The sequence below is a fragment of the Chlamydotis macqueenii genome, chromosome 8 (genome assembly GCF_036417535.1).
Source record: "Chlamydotis macqueenii isolate bChlMac1 chromosome 8, bChlMac1.mat, whole genome shotgun sequence".
NCBI classification, from domain to species: Eukaryota; Metazoa; Chordata; class Aves; order Otidiformes; family Otididae; genus Chlamydotis; species Chlamydotis macqueenii.
In genome coordinates, this window is record NC_141563.1 from 25,189,020 (window position 1) to 25,202,713 (window position 13,694).

At 37.8% G+C, this 13,694-nt stretch overlaps 1 protein-coding gene across 1 annotated transcript in view; it reads right to left on the reverse strand.

Moving 5' to 3' along the window:
* Positions 1 to 10,621: 10,621 nt before the first annotated feature.
* The window catches only part of GIPC2 (GIPC PDZ domain containing family member 2), a 38,450-nt gene continuing 35,377 nt past the window's right edge, over positions 10,622 to 13,694 (reverse strand). The window contains exons 6-7 of the mRNA XM_086753999.1: positions 13,308 to 13,441; positions 10,622 to 11,091 (exon numbers count right to left, since the gene is read on the reverse strand). Of these exons, the coding sequence (XP_086610125.1) occupies positions 11,068 to 11,091; positions 13,308 to 13,441 (158 nt within the window). The 3' untranslated portion in view covers positions 10,622 to 11,067. The remainder of the gene's footprint in view (positions 11,092 to 13,307; positions 13,442 to 13,694) is intronic.

Consider the following 13,694-nt stretch of genomic DNA (forward strand, 5'->3'; position numbering starts at 1 on the left):
ATCCAGCGCTTCTAGCTGAGAAGAGCCCAGCTGATCAAACGCTGCAGAAAGTGGAGCCAGAGGGAGGATGAAGCAGCAATGCACTTGTCTCCTGAAAAAGCACGTTAGACCCTGTCTCCATCCATCATTGTGAGATCCATCTTACTTTTCACTTAAAAAGGGCTAGCAGAAGCAATTAAATACTATTATGTTAAGCATTTACAGTGAAAAAAACAAGCCTTCAGAAGGTTATGCCACCTGCCAAGTTCTGATCTTTTTACTGGTCGTGCAAGGTGAAGCAATGAAAGAAGTTGGTGTTCTTAGGAAGGTAAAATTTGCCTTTCACAGGAGAGGCTCCTAAGGTAACCATATCTGAATTTTTGCTTTCAGTTCTAAATTTTTATATCTTATCAATAAATCAAAGGAATGGAATAAAACAGGAAAATGTAACTGGGAAAATTATAACTTGGAAGCATATCAGACAATAATTTGTGAGTATGCACTGCTCTTGCACAAATAAAATCAGAGGTAGTTCTGCCATTGCAGTACGGCACATATGGGGGAAAAAATGATAAATCAGTCAGCAGATCTATTGGTTATTGATCTGGCATTGATTGATCAGTTCGTTGACCGTAAATGAGAGCCAAATGGGGCTAGAAGGATCCAACAGCACTGTGCCTGCACATGGCGAGCAATGTCCTTTCCAGTGAAGAGGTCACAGCGTAGGACAGCAGGCAGTTAACAGCTTTTTCAGGGTCTAAAGCGTGACAGCTTGTAATGACCACAGCTCCAGAGGGAAGGGAAAAGATCCACTAAGGCTGGGGCATATTAAACCGCTATTATACAAAGCATTCTCAAAGCATTCAGGTCCCACTATTTCTACCAAGCTACTGAAATTTTTTATTCGGACTGTGACCAGTCTGGATAGCAGAGGTCACTCTTCTTTCTCAAGACTGTCACATACAAGTGGTAGTAAAGTAAGGTACTTTTCTTCAACCTGATATTAACTATACTACTAAGCACCATGGCAAAAAGAAAGGCTATCCCAACCTTCATTCTGCAGAACTCCTCCCCATCCATGCAAGCATACTCCGCGCCTTATCGAGTTCAGCAACAAATTCTGTAGTATCTCTCAACTGCCTTATGCTGAAGAACTGGAAGAGAATTTCCTGAGGGTAATACATCCCATTAACGGTCCCATCTCAGCCACCACACAGCCTTGTGAAGAGAGGGAGCCGGCACTGATGGCAGCTGGCAGTGTGTGTGCCCTCGGTGCTGTGCGCCAGGGCTGCCTGCAGCAGCAGCTCCTCCAGGATGCTGTGGGAGCGAAACTCAGAAGTATCACACAAAGATAGCCAAACGGAGAACTTGGCTTTTCCAAGTAAATGAGTTAATCTCATCATAATGATTTCTTACTGCATCTGTATGGGTAAAGACAGATATGAAAAAAAAAAAATACCCTGCCACATCACACTTACACAGAGAGTGTTGTTTGTCGGTTCATACTGTTCAAAAGCGGAAACCCGACAGTCATATAGCTTGACTAATTCGCAATGAGATCTTTCCTGAGTATCGCTTTGGGAATTTACATGGGCTTGTGCTTCCTTGGAAGAGTTTCAGAACTGTATCTACATAAAATGAGACAATAGCCACCGGTGCAAAGACGATGCTTTTCATATTTTCTGGTAGCAAAATTAATTTAAAACCTCTGAAGCAATGGACAAAAATGTTGTGGCTTTGCCAGTTCTCAGTCAAAAAAATAAAAAAATCCACTGATAAATATCCCATTGAAGTAAAGCCCACTGAATGAGGGCAAGAGGGCCTCATAGACCTATAAAAATAAAATTTTATATCCCTCAATTATAAGCCTCCATTTAGAAATGCTCTTCCTGTTAATTGCAGTGAGTCAGTCTATCCACCTCTTTGTGTCACTTATAATTATTTATATTATAAATAATTCTTTTCTTTTCTCTTCAGATGTTACTCAAGTAAAGTGTATTTGCACACCTGACTAAATAGCAAGGTCTGATTTATTGACTTTGTTGCTACATGAATGTGTAGCACCATTAGAAGAGGGAACTGAGAAAGTTAAGAAAAGAACCGTAACAATACCGAGGAAGTTTCAGAGATATAAGCAAGGCCATTTTCTTTATACTAGCAAATTTTGTGCTGTATCTGTGATTCAAAATCCTTGCCAGATTTAAATGATTATTCATGTGAATCATCCATTTCAAAACATAATTCCTACTTACCTTGAAATTGAAAGAATGGAAAATGTAAACAAATACGGGCATGTGCTTTCCCGGTATTTTCCACAACATGCAATGCACTGGCAACCAAAGATATGACAAAGCACAGAGACACACGAGTAAACACCACCTAAAACAACTAAAATTCAAATGGGCATGGAGGGTGCAGTCTGACGGCTATAACCTCTTAGGAGAATACACATCCTTAACACAAAGTCTCCGAGACCTCAAGATAATGGGATAACAACAAACTATAAGAAAACTCTTGCTTTCTCTCTCTTGCTCTCATTCTCTCTCTTGCAAGAGAACAGACTGTTGTTTAGAGGGAAGGAGAGGTTGTTCATTGTGTTACTCAGAAGAGATGGATTAACAGCTGGTAGAGGACTGTTTTAAGACAACACTGCTACAGATGTTGTAAGAATTGTAGAAGTCACTCTTAGACTATTTCTGCTTTTGCTCCGCAGAGCAAAAAATGTTGCTCAGTCTTGTGTTAAAAAAAAAAAAAAAAAAAAAAATTGCACAGCAGGAGCAGTTGGTTCGTCATACATTTCCTCTGACTCTGCTTGCATTTTTTAAATTATTATTTTATCTATCTACTGGATGTCCAATTTGAAAATTATAAATAGTCCTAAGAGATAAGCCAGGACTCCTACTTTTCACTTTTCAACATCCCTAATCACCAGTGAGGTAGACTCTCTTTTTTTTTTTTTTCCTTAAAGGTTGAGAACAAAATTAATTCAACAATTTGTTCTTTGTAAGACAAGTCACTTACTAACATTAAAAAAAAAAGAAAAAAGAATCTACTCAAAAATACATTGAGAGTAACTTTAAGAGACTCTACTTCATTTTTTTAAAGACCAGCTACTGCATCTCCTTGATGCACCAGAATGAGGTGTTTCATTCTTTTCCAAGTTTTTTTCCCACAGTTAACTTTCCATAAGTTAAAATTGAAAATTCATTTTCAGTGCCTTCATGTAATTGAAAAATCAAAGTTGGTGGGGTTTTGGTTTTTAGAAAACAAAACAAAACAAAATGAGAGAATATGCATCTGGTGCCAGAAAGGAAATCTGCTCAAAACATTTATCATATCAAAATTTTAAAATTGTGCAAAAATGATTTCTCCTAAACCTAAGCACAGCTGAATGGAGGAGCAACATGAAGACAAATTAAACTCAATAATGGTAAGTACAAAGAGGTGTAAATGAGGAGGAATTTTCCCAATTACTTCTGCATGTTGTTGAGTTCTACACTGATCATAAGTGCACAGGCAGAAGATGTGGAAGTCACTGTGCACAGATTAAAATATCTGCTCAGCTTGTACCAGCTACAGAAGGCAAAAAAAAAGTAGGGTTCATACAAAGTGAGATAGCAAATACTATTTGAAATATTACAGTGCTGTTATATAAACCCTTTATATTCATTATATAAAGCACTGTGTGAAATTCTAGGAGGCACTGTCATCTAGCATGTAAACTGGTTTGCTCAAATTAGAAGATCAGGTTCTCTAAGTCAGTTCTCTGTTTGAAATGAGTCTTAATAAGGTCTGGAAAGAACAGATGTTTACCAAGAGCACAGGAACATACAGAGTAATAGAAGACAGGATGGAAAACAGAAAAGACAAACAGTCCCTCACATCTTGTTCAAATTGCAATGAAAGCAATGAACAAAGTCCTTTTATTTCAGTGACACTGGGACCAAGATGCAAAGCTTAGATGAGTGGCTGCTAATTGACAGAGGACAGGAAAAACACCCCTGGCTTCTCCCCAGGCCTGCCCAAAACCAAGGTCACCTCTTGTTCACTTTTGGTTTCTTACACAAAAATTATGCAAAGCTTTTAAAAAACAAATATAGGGCAAACTATAGTGTTTGTCTGATCCAGTAAATCAATACTGCGTTTCACATGACTGATTCCATCTACTAATAAATAAAAACTTCACCTCATATTCAAGACATACTTTTATTTGAGCTTGTGGTGAACAAACCACATAGTTCAGACTGTCTCTATGTCCTCGGGTCTACCCAGAAATTATCTACAGAAATGCTATAGTAAAGGTTATTCCCATTGATTATCTTTAAATCTAGTGGATAGAAAAAGCAGTGTTCTAGAGGGGGGAAAAAAAAAAAAAACAAAGCACCCTCTAGGGAATACTGTTTAAAGAATTTCAGTCAAATGTCAACTGCTGCCCCACTCCCCCAAAAGAAAGAACGTACACAGGACATAGCAGAGCCTCTGCCAGTTTGGTCACTTCCCAGAAAGTTCCCTGGGAACAACAGCGCATATATGGCCATACCACCTCCCCTACTGAGCCAAAAATAAAAATCTGAATAACTGCTGCTGCAGCACAAGTAGCGACAACAAAAGATTTCAAATTGATCGTTTCTGTTCTGGACATTATCTTATTGCAGACTGAAATAATTTTTCAGTATTGCCTAAATCTGCAATGAATATCATGCAAATTATTTTCTATCAGAGGTATGAAGTCTGAAAAGGATCAGTATGTAGAACTTAAATATTGTCACTTTCTGGCCTTCTGCATCTAGAAAAAAAAAAGCAAGCCCCAAATTGCTCAAATTAAATCTCCACTTCAATTAAAAAAAAAAATATATAGTCTGTAAGAAACAGAAATTAAATCCAACATGACAACGTGTGAACAAATTACTGGGAACAATTTTACTCAACTCTTTCATCTTCCCATGTTTTCTTTTGTTTTAATGTCTAACAGCTTTTATTAAATTCACCTCTAACTGCTGTGCTTTCCATGATAGCATTTGTTTTCACTTGGAGCTAGCTTAAATGAGATCAGCAAATATTAAGTATTTCTAACCAAACCACATGTATGACAATTGCACTTACTAAGCAAAGGGCCAAATGGCAGATCCTACAGTCTGGAGCCATTAAAACAGTGACTCAGATGTGTTGATCCAGCTTGTTTCCAGACCATTTTGCTTTCTAAAAGTAGTGATATTCAATCCACGTTTCAGATTGTATGGCTCCTGAGTGAGCTGAGGCAATCATTTTTATTGCGTATCAAACTTGCTAAAAGAGGTCAGGAATTGCTTTTTCCTTCTTATTGCCACATAATTGCCTTAAGATATATGTGCAACATTAAAAACCATTATTATCCACTGGATTTATTAACTAACTCACAGGAACCACAATTAAAATAAATTGAATATATTTCTAGAAATCTAAGTTAGGATCCCTGCTGCTTTTCATTATGAAAACTAGAGTCACAGTTTGAAGACAGTTCAAAAGATCCATATTAAAACTTACATGCCTTATGTCTGCTAAATAAACTACTTCACAACAATTACCAGAGACGAGTTGCAAAGCAATCTCTATAAAGGGACAAGATGTCTCTGCACTTATTCTTGTTTCACCTAGAATATTTCTTTTAAAACATTGGTTTTAAAAACAGATCTTGATTTTAAAATCTAGAAGGGAGAATCCACCGATGTTCTTTACATCATGATTAATTAACCTCAAAACTGCCAAGATAAATTTTTCTTTGAATATGAATTGACTTTGAATAACTTTATTCTTTTCTCATTAAAAAATTTTATGTATGTTTTATCAAAACTAGACTGGCAAATATCTGGGGGTTTTGCGATCAAATTAAAGGCTCTTCACTTCCTCTTTGATCTGCTGAATAGGAGTTCCTAAACCTTTTATACAGAGTAAAGAAAGAAAGATGCTGTCTTCTCCTGTTCTCAGATATTTGCCAATCTCTAAATTATTGAGAAAATTAAACATGTAGTCCATGAATAATTTAACTTTTTTTTTCAAAAGGAGCTAAACATTACCTAAATAGAAAAACATTATTCCATTAAAAATGGCTCATTGCCAGCAATTGCAAATATTGTAAACCTACAGCATGCACATGCATTGGGTTCTCAGGAAACGTATGAATATATGGGAATATGAACAGTTAGATCAAAACAGGCAGCGTTATACTAAACTCATGAAAAACACACCTCTTCAAGCACTCACACTCTGTAGTCTTTACAGGTCATGGGTTTACAAACAACTAGTATAACAATGATCTAAGAGATCTGTGTGCATTTCAAATCAGATAAAATGGAAACAACTAGATCCATATGGTATTTTGTGTGATTCCACTATACACAGCAATTGCTTCTGCTGCTTAATTAGGACAGACGAAATTCAAGGGACAGGTGGGTACTCCAGCATTGATAGAGGACATCCAGAGGAACCAGGCAGTTTCAACGTTAAACTGGACCTGACTTCACTGAGCACCATAGGACTGATCTTCCAACCCAGTTCAAGAAAATGAAACTAAGAGGCGTTACTGAAGAGCAGAGTCACACAGTCAGCTCTAGGTATGTCAGCACCCAGGATTAGCAGCCTGCCTCTTTGTCTAGGGAGCCATTTGTCTGTACCAAAATTAGCTATGTAAAGCTGGACAATCAAGCCAATGACCCTATAAGGAGCAGGTATGGAATAGCTGTACTGTTATATATTCATATCTGAGATTATTCCTATATTCTTTACAAGATGTTTGTATTTAGGTCTAAATAAATGTTACAAAAGAAAATGGGCAGGTAAGGAATGTACCTAGTCAAGGGCAAAGCTTGTAACCAAGAATAAAGAAAGAGGGCATCTAGATGCAATAAAACAGAAAGCATCAGTACTTCCAGTGGCTGCAGAAATAAGTAATCTTCATCTGAAGGAATTCAAGGGTGCAGAGAAGACAACAGTCTTCTGTGACTAAAACTGCAAAACAGTGAGCAGGAAGGAAACAATTTTCTTAGGGGAGAAATGAAGGTAATCCCCTTCTGTTGTGAAATGTCTGGCAGCAATGTCTCCTTAACACTGAAACACATCTAATTCAGAAATTCTAGGAATATGCAAATGAGTGAGAGTCACTAAGATTAAATATCAGTTCTTAAGGCAACACGGGATAACACTAATCTGAGAATTGCACTATATTATACTTGGAGTATCAAATGGCAGATATTTCAAGTAACTATATTAGTATATTTTTAACCATTAATTAACCTGTTCTAAATGACATTTCTCCAATTAACATGTTTTTAGTATAACTGTCTCTTTTCCAAATTTGGCGTGGTAGGTAGCTTGCTGCAGAAAAAGCTCAGAGACCAGCAGTTGTTGTCACTCAGAAACTGGCTGTATGAAGACACATTTGTATTGCCTTGAGTCAAAAGTGCAATAATCCCACCAATGTGGATTTTTAAAATTGCAAAACAAACCTAGTAATTGCCTTTTTCATTATTGCCTCATAGTGGCTCAAGATATATGAGCAACATTAAACATATTGTCAGCTCTTAGACTTATTAACCAATTCAGTGTAATAAAAATAAAAGAGTTAGGGCCACTATTCCTTTTACTACAAAAGCTAGAATCACAAAACAGGACTTCAGAGCTCTCTCAGAGTTAAACTGATATACTTTGGATCTGCTAAAGACATAATCCTTTTACATGACGAAAGCACACAGACCAACCACTGAACAATTTTTTGCACAATAGAGGGATAGAATGGATCGTTAAAATCTTCCAGTCTGACCTCCTGAATAAATTAGGCCATAAGACTTTTATGTATTCATTTTGTTTGAATTGGAGTATTTCCTTCAGAAAAGCATCCAGTTCAGATTTTAAAGTGTCCAATAAGGGGAATTTATCACAATTTTTATTAAATCATTTCACTAGCAAATCACTCACACTGTGTGAGTGTGCCTGCTTGGAATCTAAATTGCCTAGACTTAAATTTAATTGCACAGATCTCATTATACCTCTGCCAGCCAGCCAGGAGAGCTGCCGTTATCAAATCTCTACTTCACATTCAGTCAAGCTGCTCCTCTGTCTTCTCCTTAATAAACTTTGCAGGATCTCACTGCAAAGCAAGTTTTCCCAGTCTCGGAGTTCCTCTCTTTAGACCTCCCTGGTTAATAAACTTCCAGATCTGCATGTGATATTCCGGTAAGCATTCTACTCTGCATAATTACAGGTTAAACAGTTTCCTATTCCTCTGTTCAGAAGCAAAAAAAAGTCACCTTTATGATGTTGCACCAGGAGTTCCCTATCCCTTAGAATCCTTTTCTGAGTCAAGAAGCCTTCTTTCATTGAAAAAACACTTCTCTGGTTTCTTTCCAGCAGCACAGTTTTAGCTCCAACCATATTAAAACACACACTGTTTGGCTATACGCAGGGCAAAATGCAATCGTTGTGGCTGTGAGGTAGAAACAGGCCTGGCTGTACCATCACGTACACATTGCCCTCTATCTGGGAGCACACGCCACGTCATGCTTTGGGGAAGCTTCTCAGCTTGGTCTAACCCTGGCAGAAGGGAAAATTCAGAGGGCTGGAAATCTCTCTGATGAGTATAATGAGCAAGATGAGTGTAATTCATGACTGGAAACAGTATCTTACACAACTCTTGTACCTTATACAATTGGCTTCCTAAGCAGAAGCTATTGTCCTGACAATGTTATGCTGATACAAGATGACTTAGAAACAGCTGCAAAGCATTTATTACAGATAAAGCCAAAACAAATAATTAACTAAAACATGACGTCGCTAAGTTTTGTCTTCACAATTACAATCTTTAAAATGGAGTAGTCAACTGAAACACATTTCTGCAAATACGGGGAAGTTTATGGAGCAGTGAAGGAAAGAATTTGGAAGGAAACTGAAGTATCTGTAGTACATTGGCTGGTATTTTTGCTAATTACTTACTAAATGTTAAGTTAATTATTTCAGAGTTTCAAATGTATTCTGATTAATGAATTAGCACAAAGAACACAGTCCTGATATATTTATGAAATAGCTAAATACCCATTCTTTCCATTTAATTAGTGGTCAGTATAGTCACTGTTAAAGGTAAAACTGCAATGAATATTAATGTAGTTATTTGTAGTTTTCCCTATTAACATATCTTTTAAAAAGAAGAGAAAAAAAAGATTGAAAATAGAAAATACAAGATTTCTTGTCTTTAAACATAAAAGAGCAATAATAAAAAGAACTTAAGAAGTAAACAGAGATTTTTACAGATTAAAATGCCCGGAACATGAAGAGACTCTCACTCTCAGTACCATTTAAATTAGCTTTTATATATTTGCATTATGCTGTAGATTTCCACAACATAATTTTAAGCCCTGACAAATACTGTGGCGGAAAACACTCTTCATAAGTAATGGAAATTATTCTGAGACAGAAATGCACCCGTAATAATATTTTAAATGTTCTTTAAATTATTTAAGTGTTAATTCTGAAAGAAAATATTTAACAGTGAAAATAGTCTTTCACATAATTTCCAGCTTTTACATATATAGTCTTAGGAAAAAATAATCTGTGAGTAGTTCTTGTGAGGACAGGGAGGAGGTTTGTAGGTATTCATATCCATAGTAAAGAGAACAGCTGTGGCCTTGAAATAGTCACATGAAAACATACTTCAGGATGTACATCCTCCAGCGAGAGGCTCCAGATCGCAGGGAGGCTGTGCAGTAGAGAAGCAGCACTGCCTTCAAGCATGCTGCTCTCCAGCTCGCCAGACTATCCCAGTATGCAGAGCACTGGTTTGTCCCTCTTGCTTTCCTCAGTGGCAAGGAAATAAAGGGGAACACTCAGCATGAGCATCAGTCATTTTTGCCCAGCATAACCTCACAGCCAGCACAAGAGATGAGATCCCTTCACTTTCATTCTTCACAGACATAAACCCCATCTTTCCAGAGAAATATGTTGACTAATGATTGTAAATGAAGATCTGACCATATTTAAGGTAAACCTCTGTTTAGCAGCCACATCTCAGTCAAAAGTTTCCTCTATGAATCGCTTGGCCATTTCCCATCTGATTTTTCTAATTTAGATTTGGATTGTTTTCAGTAGCGCATCTGATCTTGTTTTATTTAAACAAGACCAGGAACAAAGGCATGATATAACCACCAGGGATGTAGTTAGAAATGTTCCATGCACATGTTCTGCTGAAACCAGTTGTAGTTATACTTCTGGGATACAGGAGCAGGTATACATCAATGTAAGGCACCAAAATAGAAACACCATTACCTTTGAATCATGAGGCTTACACCAGCTTACGTAGGATGGTCAAACTGGGGAAGATATTTTTCACCATAGAAAGGCCACAGGTAAGGTCAAAAAACGGCACTTTTATTGTTTGAGGTTTTTTTTAACTGACAAGAACTGACCCATTAGAGCACCTTACCTGGCAACATAATAGATCCTTCATCTCCTGAAGTCCTTTCTATCATTATCCACACATTGCAGAGATATGCTAAGAACTCAGACAGAAATTATGAGATGGATGCAGGAATTACCAGATCAGTACTAAGGTGTTATGCAAGAGGCTAGAATTGCCCAACTTTGAGAAATGACTGAAAGTCATTTTAGTGCTCTGACTGGATCCTTGATAGTATTTATCTTAAGTTGTCACATTCAACAAACCGAATTGGAAAAATTGACTTTTTTTTCCATTTCTTTTTTAATTTACATTTTGGCACGTTCTCTGCTCTAATAAAAACCATACCTTTTTACAAACATTTCTCTCTCAGAGGCGAATACAGATTACTCTGTATGGCAGTTGTTCAACTTATCCAGCCCTGTTATTAAATTTGTATGTGGTTCACTTTCACACATTTGGCAGATTGTCCTTTTTCCAGAGCATATTTTTCTAATAGTCCTTTGTGCTTTTGATGCTTCATATCTTTCTAATCTTTCTCCTATTTTCCTTTCCCTTTGTCAATGGTTTGGGTCTCAGCCTCTGGTTGCAGCATGTTCCCAAAGCTGTTTCTCGGAAGACATCCTGATATCCTCCTGGGCTTTTGCCCACATAGTCCGTTCACATGGCTATAACAAAAGCTGGGTATGAAACTGCAAAATCAAAATTTTAATAGTATTTCTACTCTCAATCAAAACAACTCCAAGATATTATGAGAGAGACAATCACATATTCTACCAACTTGCTGGCGGGTATTTGTCAGGATTATGACCAACCTGCCTCAAGACCCTTTTTTCCACGATTATGACTAGGGAACTGAACCTAATTTTTCCACTTTGGTTAAGGGCATATCTTAGGTCATTAGGCCTTCTAGGTAGATTGAGCTATTCTGCTTTTTACAAGTAATGAAATATTTATTTCATCAGCTTGACTGTGCACCTTGCAATGAAGTGACTGGCTGTTCTCTGGCTGAAGGAGTGCGTAACTCCCTGTGTAACCAGAATATATCTTCAGCTATCAAATTGAATCAAATGGTTCTAGGAAAAGTTTTGATTTTGACAAATCAGATATTTCAGCTTAAAAAAAAAAAAAAAAAAAAGTAGTCTAACAGACCAGATTTATCAAAAGAATAAATCTAGCTTACCTGTAACAAGCTCAATCACTATCATTTCAGATAGGGCGTACTGCAGCACTTAAGCATATTTCAGATCTTTCTAAATAGGCCTTGCCACTTAATATGGGGAATTTCACTTCCCAGTAGTTACCTGCATGCATTTTAAATAACCTGCCGCCTTCACATTTATGATCCATTTATAACTCATTTTGTTTTACTATTTCTAGCAATATATTAATAATTTGGCAGTAAAAATTCATGTTTTACCTGCATAGAGTAAAAGTTGCTTTGCCTCTGATTCACTTTGATTGCCTCTGTGAGATTGTAGTAGGCCATTTACTCCACCACTGCCTCAGCCACATGATGTGTAAAATAATGATAGTATATAGCAAGATTTACTACAGAAAAGGACTTTAAGATTTAATAGATAAAACATTTTAGAGGGTAAGTTGTATGGGGTATGAATTTACATAACCCAGTGTTAAATGATGCATTTGTATACCGCATATAAAATATTTTATTGATACTGCAATTTCTTCAATGATAAAAGAGGTGGATAAGAAAGTATTCCCTACTGCACCGAAAAATGCTTTTTTTTTTTTTTTTTAATTTGAGATGAAAAATCCTCTTTCTCTACTGCCACGAGGCACTGCCGGGGAGCAGACTGCACCAGAAAAGGCCAACACAAAGACAACAGGGAGTACCTCAGCCTTTCCCACATCCTCCATCAGCAGGCTCTCCCCACAGCCCTGTCCTCCCTCAGGAGCACGGGCAAGGCGTGCAAGCTGGTCACTCCGGTGGCGCAAGGCACCATCCATCTTGTGGAGCTCACCATCACCATCACCGCGCTGAGGCGACCTGTCCCAAAGCAGTGCTCCCGGGCTCCCAGCATGCCTTTTCACATCAACCGCTGCATTGGCTGCCTGCTCTCTGGTGCTGGTGAAGAGTAAGCAGGACACAAGCCTCCTCTCCAGGTCCCACACCCTGCTTGCCTTCCCGGCTGGCTTTCAATTCCCAAATGCAACAGACTGACTGCACGAATGGCGATTTGGCTGCACATTGCTTCGTCCAGCGCCATGCTCCAAGCAGGAAACCTAGGCGGAAGCCTCACCTGGATGCAGAAGCCTAACTTTCACCCCAGTATTGCCACATTCACATTTTCACTCAGAAACATCAAGGAGAATCAAATACATTCAATATTCTATCAGAAGCTGGCTCTCTTTGCCACTCCTCTAAGATCCTTGCAAGAGAGACTGCTTGAAGTGACCAAAACACAGGAGTCACCAAAAAACTCCCTAGTGCTGCTGCTGTACATACATCTGGCCTGCATGACAGCACCTCTCCTCAGGTGCTCTGGACAAGGCCTTATAATACCACCTCATCCTTTTCAGACCATGCGAGAGCCGAAACGACATCATTTGGGAGTTTCCTTGTGGAAAAAAAAAAAAGAAAAAAAGTATTCCAAAAGACCTCTATTGTGCAGATCAACCTGGTATAGAAGACCCAAAATCTTTTTTTGTCTCCAGAAATACAGATTGGATGTTCAGTTTCATCATCAATATTTAAAATAGATTCAGGCAAAGAGGTGAAAAAGATTTTACTTTTGTGAGCAGGAACTCTTAAAAAATAAACAAACTCACAGAGGAACTAGAAGCAGGACTGGTCTCTAGGAAAGGCAAATCAGGACACTGTGGAAGACACTGATGCTTTTTGCACTGAGACTAAAGCTCAAAGGAAACATTCACAGTTGCGTACCTTATTTTTGCCATTTTTGTACATCGTCACACAGGCTTGCTGAAAAAAGAAAGGCCTACATTTCTTATTTTTATTTGCTTTTAATAATGTTGCTTGATTCCTTTGCTCTGCCCGGAAGCAAGACAGGTAGTCCACTGCGGAAAAAAGAAGGACATTAAAAAAAAAGAGGCGAAATATCAGATCGAGGTTAAAATAAATGAGGCCCAGTGATGTCAGTGGAGATATTAGCCAAGTGATAACTGCACATCAGCTCTAATGAGCTGAGATTTTTTTCTGCAGGGTATGAGTTACTCTGTGAGTCAAAGGCATATTTTTAAGTGACAAATAAAATGCCACAGAGGAATTAATTGTTGCATTGTTAACTACTGATTACTCATACATATCACA